Consider the following 22,252-nt stretch of genomic DNA (forward strand, 5'->3'; position numbering starts at 1 on the left):
TATTCGCGGTATCGGAGGTCCGATACTGAGTTCCGATATTTTTACAGTATCGGATACCGGAATCGGAAGTTCCCATAATGCCTGCGCTCTGCAGTGTCTCTGAAGGATGACAAGCTGGATGGCAGCGCTCAGCTGCGATCCAGCCTGTCATCTCAATGCCATCCCAGCGTGGGAGAATTCTCCTGATTATTTAAAAGCCGGTGGCTTTTTACCGCCCGCCGGCTTTTAAACAATCACTCAGCCCCATACTCGCTTCCCCGCAGTCTCCCACCCCGATCCTCCGCTTCCCTCACCACCTCCCATCCCGATCGTAAGTTAGGACCGGGCGGGGAGCACAGCACCAAGGAGCGGGGAGTGAAGGACCCGGGCGGGGAAGCCGGCAATGAAAAGACTTCACCGCCGGCTTTCCCGTTCTGTGCTGCGCTTTCCCGCCGGTTATTTCAAATGAACAGCTGAGGTATCAGGTGATGCCGATCAGCTGTTCATTTGAAGTCGCCGCGGTGCCCTCAGAGGGTTCATGTGAGTTCATGCTTGACTGCATTGCATGAACTCACATGAACTTTCCCACGGCCGCACAGGTCAGCCTCACCTCCCAGGCCATCAGCCCGTCATGATTGGTGTGTGCGTGCAGGCAGACATAGGCCGATGTGACGCTACTACTCCAATCGGCCTATGTGTGTCCCCCGTCCACTCGTGCCAGCAGGATCAGCTCGATGGGAGCAGTAGTTCCCATCAGCCTGATCCTGCTATTTAAATTGCCCTACTGTGTCCCCAATAAATTTTAAATACATTTCATTGGTGGCCAGTGGTTACCTAAAATAAATTAGTTTATACATTACCTGTCCCCGCCGATCGCCACCTAAAATAAAGTAAAAAATAAAAAACTACACCTATACTCACCTAGACACCTAATTCCCCGAAGCCATCGATCTCCTGTAATAAAATATAAAATAATAAACCACAACCTTATCCTTACCCCTCCGTAGTAGTCCACGAGTGTCCCACGATGATCTCCAGTTTAGAGCAGCCACATAGAATGTGACCGCTCTGAACCGCTGCCGCCGCTAGAATGACGGGGTCCGTAAAGCAACCCCGTCATTGCATAAGCGGGTTCGCCGGAGTTCAGGCAGCGCTGCTCCGGTCAGATCCTTTACGGCCCTGCTGTACCGTGAGAAATTCCCACGGTACAGCAGTGCCGTAAAGGAGGTCTCCGGAGCTGGGCTGACTGAATGCACTCCAGTGACCTCAGTCAGTGGCTCCCGCTGCCGGGAGCGGACGTGTTCCCGGCAGTGTGAGCTTACAGCAGCCATGCACAGCTGTCACCATCTCCAGATGTGACAGCTGTGCATGGGAGATCAGCGCAGGAACGTGGACAGGTAACTATTTTTTTTTAGTAAACTAAGAATTAAATAAAATGGTGTGTTTTATTTCAAATAAATTATTTTTTTCTGGGTGTAGTGTGTGTTTTTTCTTTTTAACACTTTGTAGGTTAGTAATGGGGGTGTCTTATAGATGCCCATCATTACTAACCTGGGCTTCATGGCAGCTGGCGCTGATATGAACCCCACCACTATTACCCCCTGCCACCGCACCAGGGCAGCGTGGAAGAGCGAGGCTAAGTGCCAGAATTGGTGCATCCTATGGATGCGCCATTTCTGGGGCGGCTGACGGCTGGTGTTTCTAGCCTGGAAGGGGGCCAATATTCATGGCACCCTTCCTGGGCTATTAATATCAGCCCCCAGCTGTCTGCCTAGCCTTTGCTAGCTATTAAAATAGGGGGGACCCATGTCATTTTTTTTGGTGGGTCTCCCATTTTAATAGCTAGTAAAGGCTAGGTATTCAGCTGGGGGCTGATATGAGTAGCCTGGGAAGCTCCGTGGGTATTACCCCCTTCCCAGGCTTCAAACATCTGCCCTAGCCGTCTGCTTAACCTCTGCTAGAGACTAAAATTATGGGGATCCCACACCAATTTTTTTTTCAATAAATCCTTTATTTTAACACTAAATGACACTTGAGGGGTTAATAAAGATACAGTCCCTAAATTATTATTTATTTTTTAATTAATTTTTCCCAAAAATTTTGACGTGGGCTTTGCCATATTTTTGTATGCCAGCCAGGTACAGAATCAAGGAACTGGCTGCCCCCAACTCCCAGCTGCCTATTTGTACCTGGCCGGACACAACAATATACTGAAGCCCTTTTTTTTAATTATTTCATGAATTTCATGAAATAAGTTAAAAAAAAAAATACGTGGGGCTTCGCCCTATTTTTGTGTCCAGCCAGGTACAACTAAGCAGCTGGGGGCTGGAATCTGCAGCGCAGGGTGGCCCAAGCTTTGTGGGCCCCCCCTGCTGCGAACTGCAGTCCGCAGCCACCCCAGAAAATGTTACATTCATAGAAGCGCCATCTTCTGGCGCTGTATCCAGCTCATCCAGGGCCCTGGAGCGGTGGCTCACTGGGTAATAAAGGGGTTAGGGCCAACTTTGTATTATCCGCTGGCCCTAAGCCCGAAATTCATGGGGTCACGTCAATATTAGACATGACCGCCATGAATTTCTAGTAAAGTATTTAAAAAAAACACATCACCCAGAATAAAGTCCTTTAATTGAAATAAACACTCAATTCTTTATTGTTCTAAATTAAACTCTACTTACCGTCACGCCCATTCCAGCTGAAGCCAACGATCTCCTGCAATAAAAGTAAAATAATAAACCAACATCATCCTTACCTTTCCATGGTTCCCAGGACAGCTTCAGCTCTGCTACATTCACATGACAGGCTGGATCGCAGCAGAAAGCTGCCATCCAGCCTGTCATCCCTCAGACACTGAGAAGCGCAGGCATGCTTGCGCTCCTCAGTGTCTAGCTGTGACGGCATCCCGATGAGCCGAGTCTCTCACGCTCACCGCATGCACAGGAGAATTCTCCCACGCTGTCAGTGACGTGCATGAGGTGAGCTGAGTTCATTGTCGGCTCATCTTTATGCCGTCACAGCCAGACACTGAGGAGCGCAAGCATGCCTGCGCTTCTCAGTGTCCGCTTTCGGCTGCGATCCAGCCTGTCATCTCGATGTAGCAGAGCTGAAGCTGTCCTGGGAACCATGGAAAGGTAAGGATGATGTTGCTTTATTATTTTTCTTTTATTGCAGGAGATCATTGGCTTCAGCTGGAATGGGCGTGATGGTAAGTATGGTTTAATTTAGAACAATAAAGAATTGTGTCTTTATTTCAATTAAAGGACTTTATTCTGGGTGTTTGTGTTTTTTTTTAACTTTGACTATGGGGTTAGTAATGGGGGTGTCTTATAGACGCCTCTCCATTACTAACCTGGGCTTGATGTCAGCTGGCATTATAAGCTGACATCAACCCCAACCCTATTACCCCACTGCCACCGCTACAGGGCAGTGGGAAGAGCGAGGCTAAGTGCCAGAATTCGCACATCCTATGGATGCGCCATTTCTGGGGCGGCTGACGGCTGGTGTTTCTAGCCTGGGAGGGGGCCAATATTCATGGCACCCTTCCTGGGCTATTAATATCAGCCCCCAGCTGTCTGCCTAGCCTTTGCTAGCTATTAAAATAGGGGGGACCCCACGTCATTTTTTTGGTAGGGGTCCCCCATTTTAATAGCTAGTAAAGGCTAGGTATTCAGCTGGGGGCTGATATTAGTAGCCTGGGAAGCTCCGTGGGTATTACCCTCTTCCCAGGCTTCAAACATCTGCCCGAGCCGTCTGCTTAACCTCCGCTAGAGACTAAAATTACGGGGAACCCCACGCCAATTTTTTTTTTAATAAATCCTTTATTTTTAACACTAAATGACAAGTACAGTAACCAACACTATCACTGTACTTATTATATATGTGACTGACATGTTTCTATCTTTCTAATCTATGTGTGATGCTCTATCTTTCTGTTATAAATTGTCGGGTACCGCTGCTGAATTGCCGGCCGGCTTTTTTAAAGAGACGGTGCATGAAAACACTAATATTTTTTTAAATAAATCCTTTACACTAAATGACAAGTACAGTAAGCAACACTGTCACTGTACTTCATATATATGTGACTGACATGTTTCTATCTATCTAATCTATGTGTGAAGCTCTATTCTTTCTGTTCTAAATTGTCGGGTACCGGTGTATGCCGCTGCTGAATTGCCTGCTTTTCATGTTTCACTGTGAGCACTGTTCCCATCGATTTGGGCAACCACCTCCCCCAATACATTCTACATTATTGTTAGTTGTTTTCCTTCATGTAGAATTAACCTACAAGGAAAGAAAGGGTTTATTTTCATTCCGATATTTGTGTCCCATTGACTTGCATTGGTTTCCGGTATCGGAATCGGCGATATCCGATACTTTTTGGGTATCGGCCCGATCCAATTCGATCCGATATTTCCTGATATCGGAAGGTATCGCTCAACACTACCTACCAGTATGTCTTTTGGAAGGAAACCCACGCAAACATGGAGGGAACATACAAACTCCTTGCAGATTTTGTTCTTGGTGGGATCTGGACTACTGTGCATGGCAGTATATATTAATAACCTAAAGTATTGTCATTCCAGAAATTGGAAATCAATATTTGTGTTGTAATTCTACAGGACAAATGTTTAGCTCTAGATGTAAGACAAGTAAAACTTTAAGTTCTTCTTGTCCGTAAGTCATTTCGGTAAACATTACCTGCTATCTCGACAATCCCTTTAACTACCCTGTATGCTATAAGAAAATGTCTAAAGCTCTTTTTACTTTAGAAATCTTTTTATATTATGATCAGTTTGAAGTGATTTTTTCATGCCAAGAATAGCGCTCTACAGAGCTTTATTTTACCATTAAAAATATGAACACTGCAGAAATCCCATTGGACCCCATTAAAAGTCAATTGAGTCTGTCTGGATTCATAAGGATTTGACAATGGATCCATCATAGCTGTCTTGACTCTTGATAGCTGTTAAGAATGGAAGCCATGATATTAGTTTAACTAAAGGCTCTGCAAACTAATATCTAAAAAATGCTTTTTTTCTAGTCTTTCCAGAAAAATTACTTTAAAACTTTAATGGATGTAAGCAACTTAAATTGCTTTTCAAACTTAACAGAATCTTTTTTTGTAGAGATATACACATAGTCAAAATAGTTGGTACCCTTCTGTTAAATTGAAAAAAAAAACACAATTGTCACTGAAATAACTTGAAACCGACATAAGTAATTTTCAATTTAAATTGACTGAATATTGGCTAATGACAATCAGACATTGCTTTTGTATTGTGATTCAACAGAAAGAAAACTAATAACAATGGCCTGGACAAAAATGAAAAGGGTGAAAATAATTTGCCCATAGGGACATGTTAAACTAAGGTGTGTCCTGTTATTAGCATCACAGGTGTCTACAAACTTGTAATCAGTCACCTATTTAGAGGGTGAAAAGTAGTCACTGTACTGTTTGGCATCATGATGCATACCACACTGAACATGGACGAAAGAAAGCTAAGAAGAGAGTTGTCTCAGGAGATTAGAAAGAAAATTACAGACATATTAAAGGTAAAGGCTATAAGACCATCTTCAAACTGCTTGGTGTTCCTGTCACTACAGTTACACACATCATTCAGAAGTTTAGGGTCTGTGGGACAGTAGTCGACCTCCCTGGATGCAGCCACAAGAGGAACATTGATGACAAATTGAAGAGATGAATAATACCAATGGCAACTAAAGAGCAGAGAACAACTTCTAAATAAATTAGAGGTGAACTTCAAGGTCAAGCTACATCGGTGTCAGAGCACACCACCCGTCGCTGTCTTGGCCAAAGTGGACTTAATGGAAGATGACCAAGGAGGAAACCACAGCTGAAAGCCAATCATAAAAAAGCAGGACTGGAATTTGCCAAAAGGAACAAAAATACCTGTGGACAGGTGCAGAAGTATCGCTGAGAGCTACAGAAATTGCTTCTTTGCAGTGATTGCTTCAAAAGGTTGTGCAACAAGATATTAAGTTAAGGATACCATCATTTTGTCCATCTGTAGAAATAACAAACTATATTACACTCACCTGCTGTCACCCTTCGGGTAGTTTAGGCTACACCAGCACCAGAAGCTGTGACTATTCCCTTCAACCAGGCATGGGACCATGGTGACTTTTGCTAGTCTACAGTGGTCAAGGGGTGTAAACTCACTAGAATTCAAACTGACGGCCTTTTATCGCGCCATCAACTATCGGGCAAGGGTCAGAAGACCCCTTTTAGTAAAATAGTCTATGTCATTGACAACTCTGGGTTTGGTCAACTTTAATAAGTATGGGCTCCTCTCAGACCTAAAGTGACATAGTCGGTGGTTGGGTTTTGAGTTGATCGTCACTTTGGCACAACCTGACTTGCTGGGACCACTGGAGTTGGGTGAAGTCCATGACCTTGATTTAAGGACCACGCAGAACAATTATACCACTGTTGTGAAGAGTATGAACTCTCACAAGAGTTTAACTACTGTTGTTCAGGAATATGATCACTCAGAAGAGTTGTGCCACTTTTGTGAAGAATATGAAGACACAGAAAAGTTATACCAGTGTTGTGAAGAATATGAACACACGGAAAAGTTATACCAGTGTTGTGAAGAATATGAAGACACAGAAAAGTTATACCAGTGTTGTGAAGAATATGAACACACGGAAAAGTTATACCAGTGTTGTTAAGAATATGAACACCAGAAAAGTTATACCACTGTTGTGAAGAATATGGAAACGCACTAGAGGTGTACCAAGTTTGTGAAGAATATGAACTGCATTGTGTGTTACAAGGAGTCTCTCTTAGATGTAACTATAGATCGAAAAAATCATTAGAGCAAGGTCGTTTATTCACTATGTAGTAATATTGCTTATATTATTTTAAGTTTTTTATTTTATGGTTTTATTCAGGCAAATATATATGTATAAAACAAAATATTACTTGATAATTATTGGATTTTACCTAGATACCATCATACACAAATATCAAGTCTCCATTTTTAGGTAATAAGACCTTTCCCATTTCAAGACTTTTCTCTACAATTACTTTTTAATGATTACATATTATTTCTTAGTGTGCAGAACTGTCATATTCTATGAGACTTTAAAGCATTAATTGCCTTTGCTGCCTGTGCAATATATTTTATAAATCTCCCTCTCAGGATAGGTGGCTCAGTCAAAACTATACAGCTGATAATTAACTTAGGAATAATGTGATTGTGCTTGAAATATTACCATTGTGTGGACAAAGGAAATTAGGAACTCTTAAAGTTAGAATGTTTTATATGAGATGGCAGAGATCAAGAGGCGAGCATTGTGTAAGGAAATTCAATGAAGACATGGGAGGAAAAGCAATAGTGAACAATGAGTGACCCAAAATCAATCACACACAACCTCGACTCATGCATAATGTGTCACTTCTACACCCCTTATTGTAAAAGATAGCTTCTTAAAATCAAGATGCTCCTAGTTCAGGACCCTTCTTGCCTATAAGGTGGAGTTCAAAATGCGTAAAAATGTCAGCGGCTTCCACTTTGCTGAGTCTGCGCAAAAAGCAAATTATAAAAAATCCACGTTTTGCCAATGCAGATCTTTGAAAGATTCAAGTGGAATTCAATTCCACTCAAATTTATTGGTTCATCTCTGGTGTGCTGTATAATTTATAAACACAGAATGCAATTTTAAAAAAGTTGTGCAAAACAGCAGTACTCTTGTCCATAGACTTTGTCTAGTGTCGCAGGTAAAGGGAACTGTGAAGACCCAGGGTCCTCCATGGGCGTAATACTACTCAGACAACACAGGGTGCGGGTAAAACAGTGTGGCAATACTTTATTGAACCACCAAATGGACAATAAAACACATGGAACAGTCCTAGTAAATACCCATTGATGGTGCAACATTACGCAGTCTCACCCTTCCGCTGGCCCGCCTGGGATAGAAAAGCTGCGACTTTGTGACTTCCAGGGCCAACTACCTCAACCAGTGCCCCCCCCCACCCCGCTTTTTGCGGGTCACCACAGAGAAAAGATAGCGGCAAGCTTAGGAAGCTGACAGTCCATCTAGGTTCAAGGCCAGTAGACCCGAGGGTCCCACCCTAGCCTCTCCGAGAGTTTCCATGGGGCCAGATGACCAGCTGGTCCCAATCTGGCTTCTTTGAATGTCTCCATGGTTTCCAGGTGACCGGAGAGTCCCACCTGGCAACACAAAACACCATATCCATGGGGCCAGGTGACTTCATCGTCCCAACCTGGTCTCCCCAAATGTATCCATGGGTTCTCTGATGGTCAGTGGAGCAGATCTGTATCTTTCCAGTAAGGGCCATATACCCTTAGGCTGGAATCATGTAGAATCCAAATCTGTGTCTCTTTGGATAAAGCCATGCTACCAAGCTGATGGTCTGAAGACAGTCTGATCTTTGATTCTCCTCGTAAAGTCTCTTTCAATTCTGTTTTCAGCAGGATAGAAAAAAACTTTTTATGTTTACATATATGGCTAAGGTCATCAGTCACAGGTCAGAGGTAAAGGTGCAGGGTATTATTTCACAGGGCTCAGGTCTCATTGTTTGTGCATTTAGGCAATTTACATAGTTGGTATAGTAGGGGGGCTCTTTTAAATAAACATCTAGCTGGCTTTAGTGCAATATGCAATTAGCATAGTAACAAACATCATTGTTTCAGAACCAAGAGAAGACAACATTCAGGGTTATACAAATACTGGTATGTCCTTCTTGACCCACCAAAGAAACACACATACATTCACAAGTTCTAAAGTCAACACAAACACAATAGTGCATTTCTCTTGGCTTAACAAATCTAGAAGTCTGACTGATTAAGATTAGAAGCTGTTTCGTCACAGGAACATCTCAGGAGCTTGAGGGTCACCAAGCTTATTTGGCTGCTGGCAATGGTGATAGGCAGGAAAAAATGCAGATCATTGATGTACTATTCAGGAATCGAGCCATTCTTGGTGTACTTTTTATCTTTTATACAGTCATGGCCAAAAGTGTTGGCACCCTTGATATTGTTCCAGAAAATTTTATATTTTTCCCAGAAATGATTGTAATTACACATGTTTTGTTAGGTATCCAAGGGGTAATGTTTCTCACTGCGGAGAGTAACATGTTAAGCAATTCAAGGTGAGGAGACTTTTTAGCCGCAATGCTCCTCTGGGAAATATGCAAATTGTCTCTTCAGAGAGAGGACTAGAACTCTAGTACCACCTGTAAGAAACAGCAATCCTAATATGTCAATATCGACTCTCTAACGAGCCTTGTCACTTGACTTAGGATGAAATTTAGAACCAGAATATAAGTTTACAGACACTGTGTTTTGGGGTACTGCCCCTCATCAGTGCAAAGTGTGAGATCTGGTTTGGCTGGGTGAGAGGAAAATTGGGATTTTGATTCTGGCTTTTATCCTAAGTCATGTGACAAGGTTCGTTAGAGAGTCGATATTGACTTTTAGGATTGCTGCTTCCTTTAGGTGGCACTAGAGTTCTAGTCTTCTTCCTCTATGAAGAGACAATTTGCAAGATTTGTTATAAACTTTCAGTCATGACTGTTCATTCGGAGTTGATTTCCTTAGTGATGGGAAATCTGTTTGTAGTCAGGAAACTTTGCTTGATGTTTTCTTTGTCTACCTTAACCAACACACTGTATTCATTAAGATGTATGCAAACATTGAATATGTGAAATGTACATTGCGTTATTGCCATATAGACCATACGTATAAAATTAGTGCTCACATTAGCCAATTCGTATGTACCCATCAGACACAAAAAGGCAACCTTTATTTTAATGGAATCCTAGTCAAAAGCTGACTAATTGAAAGGGGAGATATGATCCAACATTAATTAGAAACAGCCTTTGGCCCCCTTCACATGTCTGTAAAAAAACGGTACCAGAAAAAAACATTACTGGTGTCGTCAGTGTTTTGGATCCATGTGTCATCAGTGTGCCATCAGTGTGCCATCAATGTGCCATCCATGTGCCATCAGTGTGCCATCCATGTGCCATCAGTGTGCCATCCATGTGACATCAGTGTGCCATCCATGTGCCATCAGTATGTCATCAGTGTACCATCAGTGTGCCATCAGTGTGCCATCCATGTGCCATCCATGTGCCATCCATGTTTCCATCAGTGTGTCATCAGTGTGCCATCCATGTGCCATCAGTATGTCATCAGTGTGCCAACCATTTGCCATCAGTGTCATTTGTGTGCCATCCATGTGCCATCAGTGTGCCATCCATGTGCCATCCATGTGCCACAAGTGTGTCATCAGTGTGCCACCCATGTGTCATCAGTATGTCATCAGTGCGTCATCCATGACCAATCAATGTGCCATCCGTGTGCCATCCATGTGCTATCAGTATGTCATCAGTGTGCCATCCATATGCCATCAGTGTGTCATCTGTGTGCCATCAGTGTGCCATCTATGTGCAATCAGTGTGCCATCCATGTGCCATCAGTGTGTCATCTGTGTGTCATCGGTGTTGCATCCATGTGCCATCAGTGTGTCATCCATGTGCCATCAGTATGTTTTCAGTGTGCCATCAGTGTGCCATCAGTGTGCCATCCATGTGTCATCAGTGTGCCATCCATGTGTCATCAGTGTGTCATCAGTGTGCCATCCATGTGCCATCCGTGTGCCATCCATGTGCCATCCGTGTGCCATCAGTGTGCCATCCATGTGCCATCAGTGTGCCATCTGTGGGTCATCATTGTGCCATCCATGTGTCATAAGTGTGCCATTCATGTGCCATCAGTATGTCTTCAGTGTGCCATTCATGTGACATCAGTATGTCTTCAGTGTGCCATCCATGTGCCATCAGTGTGTCATCCATGTGCCATCCGTGTGCCATCAGTGTGCCATCCGTATGTTATCAGTTTGCCATCCATGTGCCATCAGTGTGTCATCGGTGTGCCATCCATGTGCCATCAGTGTGCCATCTGTAGGTCATCATTGTGCCATCCATGTGACATAAGTGTGCCATCTGTGGGTCATCATTGTGCCATCCATGTGTCATAAGTGTGCCATCCATGTGCTATCAGTATGTCTTCAATGTGCCATTCATGTGTCATCAGTATGTCTTCAGTGTGCCATCCATGTGCCATCAGTGTGTCACCCATGTGCCATCAGTATGTCTTCAGTGTGCCATCCATGTGTCATCAGTGTGCCATCCATGCGCCATCTATGTGCCATCAGTGTGTCAGTGTGCCATCCATGTGCAATCAGTATGTTATCAGTGTGCCATCCATGTGCCATCAGTGTGCCATCAGTATGTCATCAGTTTGTCATCCATGTGCCATCAGTGTGTCATCAGTGTGCCATCTATGTGCCATCAGTATGTCACCTGTGTGCCATCAGTGTGTCATCAGTGTGCCATCAGTGTGCCATCCATGTGCCATTTATGTGCCATCAGTGTGTCATCTGTGTGCCATCCATGTGCCATCAGTATGTCATCAGTGTGCCATCTTTGTGCCATCAGTGTGTCATCTGTGTGCCATCCATGTGCCATCAGTATGTCATCAGTGTGTCATCCATGTGCCATCAGTATGTCATCAGTGTGCCATCTATGTGCCATCAGTATGTCATCAGTGTGCCATCTATGTGCCATCAGTATGTCATCTGTGTGCCATCAGTGTGCCATCCATGTGCCATCCATGTGCCATCTATGTGCCATCAGTATGTCATCTGTGTGCCATCAGTGTGTCATCAGTGTGCAATCAGTGTGCCATCCATGTGCCATCCATGTGCCATCAGTATGTCATCAGTGTGTCATCCATGTGCCATCAGTATGTCATCAGTGTGCCATCTATGTGCCATCAGTATGTCATCTGTGTGCCATCAGTGTGTCATCAGTGTGCCATCCATGTGCCATCAGTGTGCCATCCATGTGCCATCTATGTGCCATCAGTGTGTCATCTGTGTGCCATCCATGTGCCATCAGTATGTCATCAGTGTGCCATATATGTGCCATCAGTGTGTCATCAGTGTGCCATCAGTGTGTCATCAGTGTGCCATTAGTGTGTCATCTGTGTGCCATCCATGTGCCATCAGTGTGCCATCCATGTGCCATCTATGTGCCATCAGTGTGTCATCTGTGTGCCATCCATGTGCCATCAGTATGTCATCAGTGTGTCATCAGTGTGCCATCAGTGTGTCATCAGTGTGCCATCAGTGTGTCATCAGTGTGCCATTAGTGTGTCATCAGTGTGCCATCCATGTGCCATCAGTGTGCCATACATGTGTCATCAGTGTGCCATCAGACTTAATATTAATAATAATAATAATAATAATAACAATAACATAAGTGTTGGCTTAGTGTTCATGTATTCGGAATCTAACTGATGTCAGAGAATTTCTCAGCAGTTCGGCTTTTGGTTACTTGCGGTGTCCAGATAGCGACGCACAATGCCCAGATAAGTCGTGACATTAATTTCTAATCCAATACTAATAATGAAACGTTAATCATTCAGCAAAGCAGCTGTGTGGGGGAGTATAACCTTTACCCAAGGGCCAAACTTTTTTTCTTTTTCTGTCGACATAGCCATATAGGAAGAAAAGTCAAAGTGGGGTTAAATTGTGAAAAAACCCAAAATTTTGGGGGTTTTCATTTCTACGGCATTCAGTAAACATTAAAAATAACCTGATACAGTGGAAAACAAATTTTGGTTGATGTTGATTTGTTCTGGGACCCATAACTTTTTCATTTTTTCTGTCGATGGAGCTGTGTTTTTTGAGTAGCGAGCCGTAGATTTTATTTGTTCCACTGTAGTTTTTATTGTAGCTTTTGGAGTACACACAGTGCTTTTTATTACATTTTTGTTAAGGTTCGGTGACTGAAAAGCAGCCGCTCTTGTGGTTTTTTTTTTTATGTTCTTTACTGTATAAGTTCATTAATTTTTTGGGCAATGCCAAAAAAATTTGGAATAGGGAAAGAAGAGTAATTGAAACTTTTAGGTTTGTTTTTATTTTTTTTTATATTTTTTGAACATTTTTGAATTTACTTCCCAGTTTTTTTTCTTTAGCTCCCCTAATATTTCTAGCACCCAAGCTGCCATTTCAGCTCATCACCACCCTATGATCCCATTACTGTGTGGAAGATGATGGGAACTTGTAAAAACCATCCCCAATGGATTGAAACACTTAAATGCCACTATCGGAGATTAATAGCAGTTTCTAAGTGGCTAAACAGCAGCAATCTGAGCAGCGCCTAAGCCCACTTCATACACCCTCGTCCAATGTGTGACGTGCATGAACGTACATGTCAGGAAGGCATTACGTAGATGACTTAGAACTGATGAGGCTGACGTACTTTCTTTGAAAACCCACATCAGAATGGTTGTATCATCCTGATATTAAAATGAGCATTTTATGAGTCTGGATTGAAAATGCTATTTTTATTATTAGATGGAGAAAGGATTCTAAACTCATATTTCCATGGATTTTCAAAGTAAGTCTAATAAGATCGAAGAGTCCTACACTGATGGCACTGCTTCAGGACCAAGTTATTGACTTTAAAATAGTAAAGTACTCTGCAGTGATGTTCTAAAACGTCACTGCATAGAAGCGCAGCTGCATACGATCGTAGAGCTGTAGGAACAGGAATTCAGAGACAGTCAGAGTTTTCATAAAGAAGGCAGAGACGATTTATTACCATCTGTGCCTTCTCGATCACTATATCACTGTGTATGAGGTAGTAGTAGGCTCTGACGGACCGTGTTTCCTCCTCCATACACAGTGGTCATGTGATCACTGTGTATAGGAAGGAAGCTGGACTTCTGGGTCATACAAGTGCCAGACAACACTGCCATGCAGCAAGAAGGCTGCATTACCCTTGTAACTGGGGCTAATATACCAGCCCCAGTTACAGGGGAAATAAGATGAAAATAAAAGTATTTCAATATTTATTGAGGTTGTCCACTACATTAGCATTGATGAGCTATCCTTAGGAAAGGTCATCAATGTCTGATTGGTCGAAGTTCGACTCCTGGCACCTCCGCCCATCAGCTGTTATTGGTGTTGGTGGTCGCCGCTGGCCAGAGAGCTCACTTGTGGAGCTGGCTGTCTCTGGCCGAGGCTTGGTACTACACGTCCGCCTCTTATTCAAATCAATAGGAGGTGGATGTGCTGTACCCTGCAGCGGCCACTATGAGTTGACCGCCAGCTCCGCATGGAGGACTTCTGGCCTGCAGCCGCTGCCAACACCGTCAACAGCTGATCGGCAGCGTGTCGGGAGTGGAACCCTGACTCATCAGACATCAGACACCCTGACTCATCAGACATTGATGACCTATCCTAAGGATAGGTCATCAGTGCTAATGTAGTGAACAACCTCTTTAAAGACCTCTTTAAAGGGCACAATGTGTAAAATAAATGAAAAAGAAATAAATACATGAAAAAAGAACAGGTAAAAAATTAATTAATTAATTAATTAAAATAAATACAAATTCCACTCTCAATCCAAATTGATGTTACTAGCTCCGCCCCCGTAAAAAAATGTGTCTGATATATATACCGTAAATATTTGTTACAGATTGGGGAAGAAATATTTAAATATATTTCAGTACTTCTATGTGGTCATAAAAATTTAAAAAAAAAGGGAAAAACAGAAACTTATTTCCTTTATTTTTCCATCGATATCAGCAAAAAAAGAAAGAGAGAATATAACAGTGACATTAAAATAAAGCCCAATGTATAACGGAAAAAAAATGCCAATATTACTTGAATATCCAATCGAGAAAAAAACGTACAGGTCTTTAATGTACAGAAAAATCCAAAACGTGCCTTATCAGGAATGGGGGTAAATGGCCTGGTCATGAACTGGTTAATAATGTATGCAATCTGTATTGTCAAATCCATTGCCAGATCCCCTTTAGTGGTGCACATACCAATGAAGGAAGATGTAAAAATGTAAATGTTTTTCTTTTTTTTTATTAAAAAAATATATGATGGAATTTACAACCATTCCCCCTATAGTTGGAGATAAGTCAGATCTGGTGGTACGGTACTGATACATAAAGCGCGGACTGAACACATAAGCTTCTGTAAGCGCGTCACATTCCCGTGACTTCCCTGGGATATTATTAGAGCTCTCAGCTCATGAAGTAAGTGATTCCAGTAATAGCAGTATATCAGGGGACTGCTGTATATGCAAGATCAGGTGTGGATTCACCTTCAGCTGATCAAAGGAGAACGTACACTTTCTACCATTGTAATAAAAAACTCTGCGAGCCTTTATCTTCCTATATCTCAGGAAAACCCCCTGAAAAAGCGCTTAAAAAAAGCCTAAAAGAATGAACACATGCACATCAACATCAAAACGACTTGCTGTGCACAATTTTCCTCATTTGTCACATTTTTAACACCCACAGGCTTCCTAAAGCTCTGCTTGCCTATCAGTAAACTTTTTTTTTCGATCGGCGCAAGTTTAAATTCCCGTTTACACGGACAGACCGAAGAAAGCAATTTGCACTGAGCGATCTATAGAAGATGGCTGCCGTTGTCGTCAGCAGTGCGAGTCCTGTTTACACAGGATGATGCACCGCTGAGAATGATAATCTTTTCTGCTGCACAAAAGATCATTTCACCTGATGAACGAGCGTTCTGTTTGATCGGCAGCCTGTTTACATGGCAAGATAATCGTAAAATAAGGATTTTTTAACATTGCTCGTTCTCGATAATTTTGCAGAGTAACTGCCCCCTAAAGATGGGAAGCCTCTAAAAGAAGTGACCGGTCCATTCTTCTGGCGGTTGTATGCTGCTAATATCTCTTATAAAAAAGACACAAAAGATGTAAAAGAAGACGTTCCAGGAAAAAGCATTTTCCTGAAGCATCTTCCTATGGTGATGGAGATACGCCTGTGTCTATAAGGCGCCATGTGCACATACCCTTAGAATCAACGCAGTTTAGGAAAGTTTTCAATGTAAGAAAATGGAGTTATTTTTCTTTAAAGATTTGCTGTAAAATGAAATGAATATTAAACTTATCACCCGACTGCTGTTTTATTGTCTTCTGGATCTGTCGTGAATTCCTATACAGTTTTTGATCATTTTTCTTTCCGCTGTTTACTCTGCAGGGAGCAGCTTTGTGATTAGTGAAGGAAGCTTCCTCGACATATCAAACTGGGTAAACCCTGCCCAGCTGTTCCTGTACTATCAGGCGAATGGCAGCTCTCCATGGGTGCGGGATCTCTGCGGCCAAAGAACAATAGATGCTTGTGAGCAGATCTGCGACCCGGAAACAGGTGAGCCGACGTCTGACCCCCATAGGAGTGATTAGAAGAAGCTGTCCACTCATTCATAAAACATGACGCCCTGGGGCAAATCTACTCGGATATTACTGGAGAGGTCCCAGGGCGGCTTATAAATTGCTTCTAATGCTGCTATTCTCCTTGGTGTCTCATATGTGTTCACCTTTATTACATTGATGGTAAGCAGGAACTGTCAGTACTGATGTAACCAGTGGGAAGTATTTGCTGGATAAACTATGATGAGACGGATGAAGTAGTGACAGCTCGGCCCCGGGTCTACAGTGAATATGCACAGTCTGATCCCCAGGGTTCCACACTAATTAAAAAGGAAAAATTGGTTCAGTTTTAAAATGGACTAATATAGTGATGAGCTGTGTACTATGTATCTTTGGGTTCGGTCATCAATATCAGATCAGTAGGGGTCCGATACCCAGCACTCCCACCAAACAGCTGTAATATGCTCTGATGGCAGGCAAATATAAATTATATATGGACTTCATACAACATTTAAATCTGGCCATTTTGAACAACTCCTTTAAAGGGGTTGTCCACTACTAGGACAACCCCTTCTCGATCTGAATGTTTGCCCCAGTTAAAATAAAAAAAAAAAACTTATACTCACCTCCCATGCCGGCGCCATTCCAGCGGTCTCGGAATTCGCATTCCCAGGACTCATGTGAAGTTGTTATGTGACATGAACCCTGCGTCCAATCCAGCAGTGGCGTCACGGTATCATCCTTCAGGCGTATAAGTAATCAAGGTGAAGTGAGCCCAGCCGCAGCTCTCACTTCCTGTTAATTACTTATACATCCGAAGGCAATGACGGTGATAGCAGCGCTGATTGGGCGCTGGTATCAACAACTTCATATGAGCCCTGGGAATGCGCGTGCCAACACCAATGGAATGGCGTCGGCATGGGAGGTGAGTATACATTTTTTTTATTTAAATGGGGGCAAACATTTAAAATGAGAAGAGATTTTCCTGGAAGTGGACAACCCCTTTAAGGGTATATTCCGACATTACAATTGAAGTGCGATTGAATCTTGGTAAATAGAACACGTGCAAATTTACACATGTGGTAGACATTTATTTTACATGTGTTACCTGTAAAAAGGGTCTAAGAGGGATAATTTCTTCTTGTGTAGAGTGCCAAACCAGTGTAAGGAGACTTATAGGCCATGCAATTATCTTCTTCAGGGTGAAATAGGACTTGAATTCTAGCGCCACCTATTGGAAGCAGCAATCCTAAAAGTTAATATCAACTCTTTCCAATGACCCAGTGTTTCTGGGTGTTTTCCCATCATGAGTGCAAAGCCGTAGATCTAATTTGGCTGGGTGAAAGTCCTCTAGCAAAGGATCTAAGGTGGAAACGTTTCTAGGATTGCTACCCCCAATAGGTGGCACTAGAGTTCTAATCATCTTCCTCTCTGGCTTGGCACTCTCCAAAAGGAGAAATGTTCCATCTTGGAACCCCTGTTAGAGGTTTTTCATCCAGCCAAATAAGATTTTCTACTTTGCACAGATGAGGGGCAAACATATGTCTGCAATTGGGTTTCTGGTTTGGCTTTTTATCCCATGTCAAGTGGCAAGGCTTCCTATTGACTTGTAAGATTGCTACCCCTAACAGGCCATACTCAAAGTCTAGTTGTCTTTCTATCTGGAAAGGATATTTACACCCTTAAAAAATGCATCCAACTACATAAAAGTCAGCAAATCGGGATATAACCTAATGTGGTTTTCTGTTCTGGTTTCAATTGCACTTCAGCTGCTGTGTCTAAATATACAGTAAATAAGAGTTTAAAGTAATTTTTCCGAAATCCCAAGTAATCCCATATTTACAGGATAGGAATAACGTCCTGAACTCTGGGGATCTGACTCTTGGGACCCCTAGCGATCCCTAGAATGGAGTTCCAGAATCCTAGGCACAGGCCTCTGCAGATCCACTTCTTAAATGGAGTTTAACCTATCCTGTACCCCATTGTATACCCTATTGTAATTTTGGGAAAACCTATTTAAGTGTATGCCTGTGAGACTTGATCTGATTTCAGAATCCCTCTTCCGTATGCTATTGACGCGCCCACTGGGCCGTGGGGTACTCGGTGCCGGGCCGGTCGTTGCTAGGGGAGATGTCACAGTGGCGGTGACCCGGTCCGTGACCCAGGGCTGTCAATCAAAAGGGGAATATTTACAGGGGATTTATAGTTTTTATATAGAGTTTGTGACGCCACCTGTGGTATGCGGCTATATGGAGCCGCCGCTGCTGTGCAGAAGCTCTGGAGCTGATGTTGGTGCAGCAGGGTTGGTTCAGCTCTCCACAGGCAGAGCTTAGCTCCAGGGCAGTGTAGAGATGTCATAGATTTATAGGTGATGCTGGGCGTTGTAGTGCAGGGGTGATGGCGCAGATAATCACAGAGACAGTGGGGTGCAGTCCTCAGGGTCTTTACTCACCGTTGTTGCAGTCCAAGTTACAGGTACCAGTGTAACTTCCCTCGTTGTGCTGTGCTTACTCAGGGAGGGGTTCAGTCCACCATCAGGTATCTCTGGAGTAGTTAGCGGGACCCCATTCTGTATGTTCTCTCTCTGGCCATCTCCCTGCACCTCATACCAAGTGTCCCAATCCAGTACCCGTGGGCCTTGTTGGGCGACGTCTGTTCCGTCCCCTGGGTCCTCTATAGCTACCTTCTTGGTGAGACTGATATGGACTGTTGGCTGCAGGACTTGAAATACTGCAGCCTCCAGTTTCTAGTTCAGACGTAAAGTCCTCCGCTAGTTGAGGGACCGGTCCCCTTTGTGTGGCCTGACCCCTCCACCTCCTGGTAGATTCGGGCGTACGAGTGGCCTCCAGCACTGCCGGTACCCCTTGGGTCCCTTCCTCGTTCCTGGAGCCCTTCGTGCTCCTCTCTCCTTCAGTCCTGGGCCTCTCTTCAGGCCCTCCGCCTGAGCAGAGCTCCTACAGAGCCCCTGCTCCCACACTTCTCCTCCTCAGACTGTTCCCTCTCACTACTACTACTCAAACAAGATGGCTTCTCTATTTATACTCTCCTCCATGTGCTCCCCTAAGCTGCTTCCTCCACCCACACCCACTACATAGCTCCTCCCCTCAGCTAGGGACTCGGGACTGTGCTCTCCCTTAGGAGCAATCTCGCCCTGCCCCCACTGCTGGTATGTCAATCACAGCACTGACTGTCCGACACACCCTGCTATCCATAGGACGGCTGAGCTGTCACTCACAGCGTTCCTAGGACATAGAGAGTGGCGGAATTGTGACATAATCATTCTGTGCTCAACAATATATATCAGAGCTATCAATGCAATGGTGCATGATTAATGTTAGTCAGGGGCAATCAGTCACTTTTCATACCAATTAGATTGGCAGTGATGGAGAAGACCAATCCATCCTGATCCTCACCTCCCGCAATACTTCTTTTCCATCATCCAGACTTTGCAAATGAGCTTGGAAGATGATATCACTATAAATTTTTCTAATCCTATTGTACAGGTTGGATTCCCGTTAACCAAAAACAAAAAGTTGCCAGCAGTAATCTGCATTTTTCTGCCAAAGCTCACATATTTATATTGTTTTTTTAAGACCAACTATAAACATAAACGGTTTGTTATTGTTTTTTGCTGAAGCCAATCCATAGCGCGTAAAAATATATTTGACTATGACGATAGTAATAAGATTATTGAAAACGTGCCATATTTCTGGGGCTTTCAAATATGTGCAAAATTCCCCCTGCGACGATATCCTAGAAGTGCAATTGGCGGTAATGTCATATCATGTACTAAAGGCTGATTAGACGTAAATGGGACCTAAGTGCAAAATGCATTTGCAAAAAGATACTCAAGAAAGTTCCTTCATTTCTCCGGAGCTTTTCTCATTGTTGACTCTACTTATAATGTAACGTTTGTTTTTTTGTCTTTATATCGGAATAAGTATTATTTTTCTTCAACTACTTCATTCTTCTGTATTTTTCTCTACACTGACCTGAAAAATACTAAGCAGTCTGGTAGGTAATAGCGCAGGGAATTTTTACTAGCAATAACCACAGGAAATATCTATCAATTCCTACTTACAACAGTACAGAAATAAAGTAGTGTAAAAGCAAAGTGCCAAGGCGAAAACTGCCGTGACATTTACTGCTGCCTGGAAACTAAATAGGTGTAAGAACTGTACGAACTAATACTGAGGGATAGAAATTGGCTTTCTCTCCTTGTCTTTCTATGGACAAATCAGGTTCTGCAAGTCACCGCATGTATTTACGGATGATTTTTATAGAACGGCGCAGGGATATGCATAGTGTAATGCTGAACGAGCAGAACTGTGCACTGGGGTAATGGCCAGACGTGGCTGAATGGGACACATTTTTCATGCCTGCGAGGTAGGCGCGACGATGTGCTGGATAATGGCTCCAATTCACAAAGCAATAGTTCACAGTTACACAGAGTAAAATTAAACCTTGAGGAAAACCTAGTTTATTAAATCATTTCTCTGGTTATCATATTTAATAAATTCAATATATTTTACTGCGTTGCTGGAATGAAAAAAAAAAAAAAAGTCTACAAGCCCTACAAAAATAAAAACAAAGTGAAATAAATACTCAGCTAAAGAGTGGCGGCTTCTAGATACTAGAGATGAGCGGACCAGGCAAAATTAAAATTTGCCTGTTTGCACACTTTTTTCCGGAAAATTCGATGTGCACAGAAGTAATAATAATAAACAAGAGATGTAAAAAAAATTCTTATACTCACCTTACTCCTTACCTTTCTGGCCCCTCCACTCCTCACAGACCCCCCATTCGGTCCTAGCTGCATCTTCTGATTGCCGCCACTCATACTAGAGAAGGACTAGGACAAGGCTCTGTTGAGCACCAGGAGGCTTCTGCAGAGGGTTGGCTCTTGGACAACTATTAACAGAAGAATTGTCCAAGAGCCAAGGACCACCTGTGGAGAGCTCCCGAAAGACCTGGAATCAGCAGGTACAATTGGTTCAAAGAAAACTATAAGTAATGCACTCAATCTCCATGGCCTGTATGCACGCTCACCACGCAAGACTCCATTGCTGAACAAAAGTGTCATGGCCCACAACGTCAAGACGTGTGCAGTGACCTTAAGCGCGCATGCGCAGAACCATTCTGGGCCTCATCAAAGCCAGAAGAGGTGAGTGGTAAGAAAAGGTTTTTTTTTTTACATTTTGATGGCCTTTTAATATTCATAAATATGGTGGCCAGTGGATGTCATTTGGCTAAATTCGCACTGAAATAAATTACAAAGAATCCGCACTTTGGCGAATGCAAATTTTTTGTAAAATTCAAGTAGATTTCAATTTATATATTTGCCTATCTCTAGTAGAGAAGGCCTTGCCTACATTATCTAAATGCTAAAATTTATTCAGAATATTTATGCCAATTGGCTATCGTTAGGAAGACACATACCAAAAAGTGTGTACTAGGTTTCCTTCACACTGTTTTTGTCAATCCTTTTTAAAGCTTTGTAAAAATGACAGGAACTCTATGCATCTTTTTAGGTGACTTTTTTTTAATTCAGACGTTATTTTTCAATTCATTTTTTCCTTGTGAATATTGTGAAAAGTTTTTGCAAGAGTTTTCTGAAATTAATAAATAGAAAATTTTGCCACACCTTGGCTTGATTCATTATTGCATTTACGCTTGCTTTCTCTCAAGCTTTTGGTGTTTTTTCGTCTATTTTTGATTGTGACATATTCATCTTTCCATTTAAGGCTTTATTTAAAGGGGTGATCTGAAACTAACATTGATTTAATCCTAAATGTCGGTCTATTAACTGTAATAATCAAATCGATTTTCTACTGGAGGTGGAGGTGGGGAAGATATGGGCCCAGAAGTAGGTAGCTGGGTAACAAACAGTTAGAAGAAGGTGTAGGGGGAAAAGTGCCAGGGAGCCCAGTCCTGATCTGGCACAACCTAGTAAATACTAGAGCTGAGCGGTGTTTGACTAGAACTGTTCGCCAATCTCAAATTCAAGCTGTTTTGGGCGGT

At 42.8% G+C, this 22,252-nt stretch overlaps 1 protein-coding gene across 3 annotated transcripts in view; it reads left to right on the forward strand.

Annotated features, from left to right (window-relative positions):
* Positions 1-22,252, forward strand: part of ASTN2 (astrotactin 2) — a 1,067,984-nt gene that overhangs the window by 518,035 nt on the left and 527,697 nt on the right. For all 3 annotated transcript variants that reach the window (XM_073639713.1, XM_073639714.1, XM_073639715.1), the window contains one exon: positions 16,062-16,229. In XM_073639713.1, the coding sequence (XP_073495814.1) occupies positions 16,062-16,229 (168 nt within the window). The remainder of the gene's footprint in view (positions 1-16,061; positions 16,230-22,252) is intronic.

Source organism: Phyllobates terribilis, unplaced genomic scaffold, assembly GCF_046119375.1.
Source record: "Phyllobates terribilis strain yellow unplaced genomic scaffold, ASM4611937v1 Scaffold_7__3_contigs__length_470593459, whole genome shotgun sequence".
Classification (NCBI taxonomy): Eukaryota; Metazoa; Chordata; class Amphibia; order Anura; family Dendrobatidae; genus Phyllobates; species Phyllobates terribilis.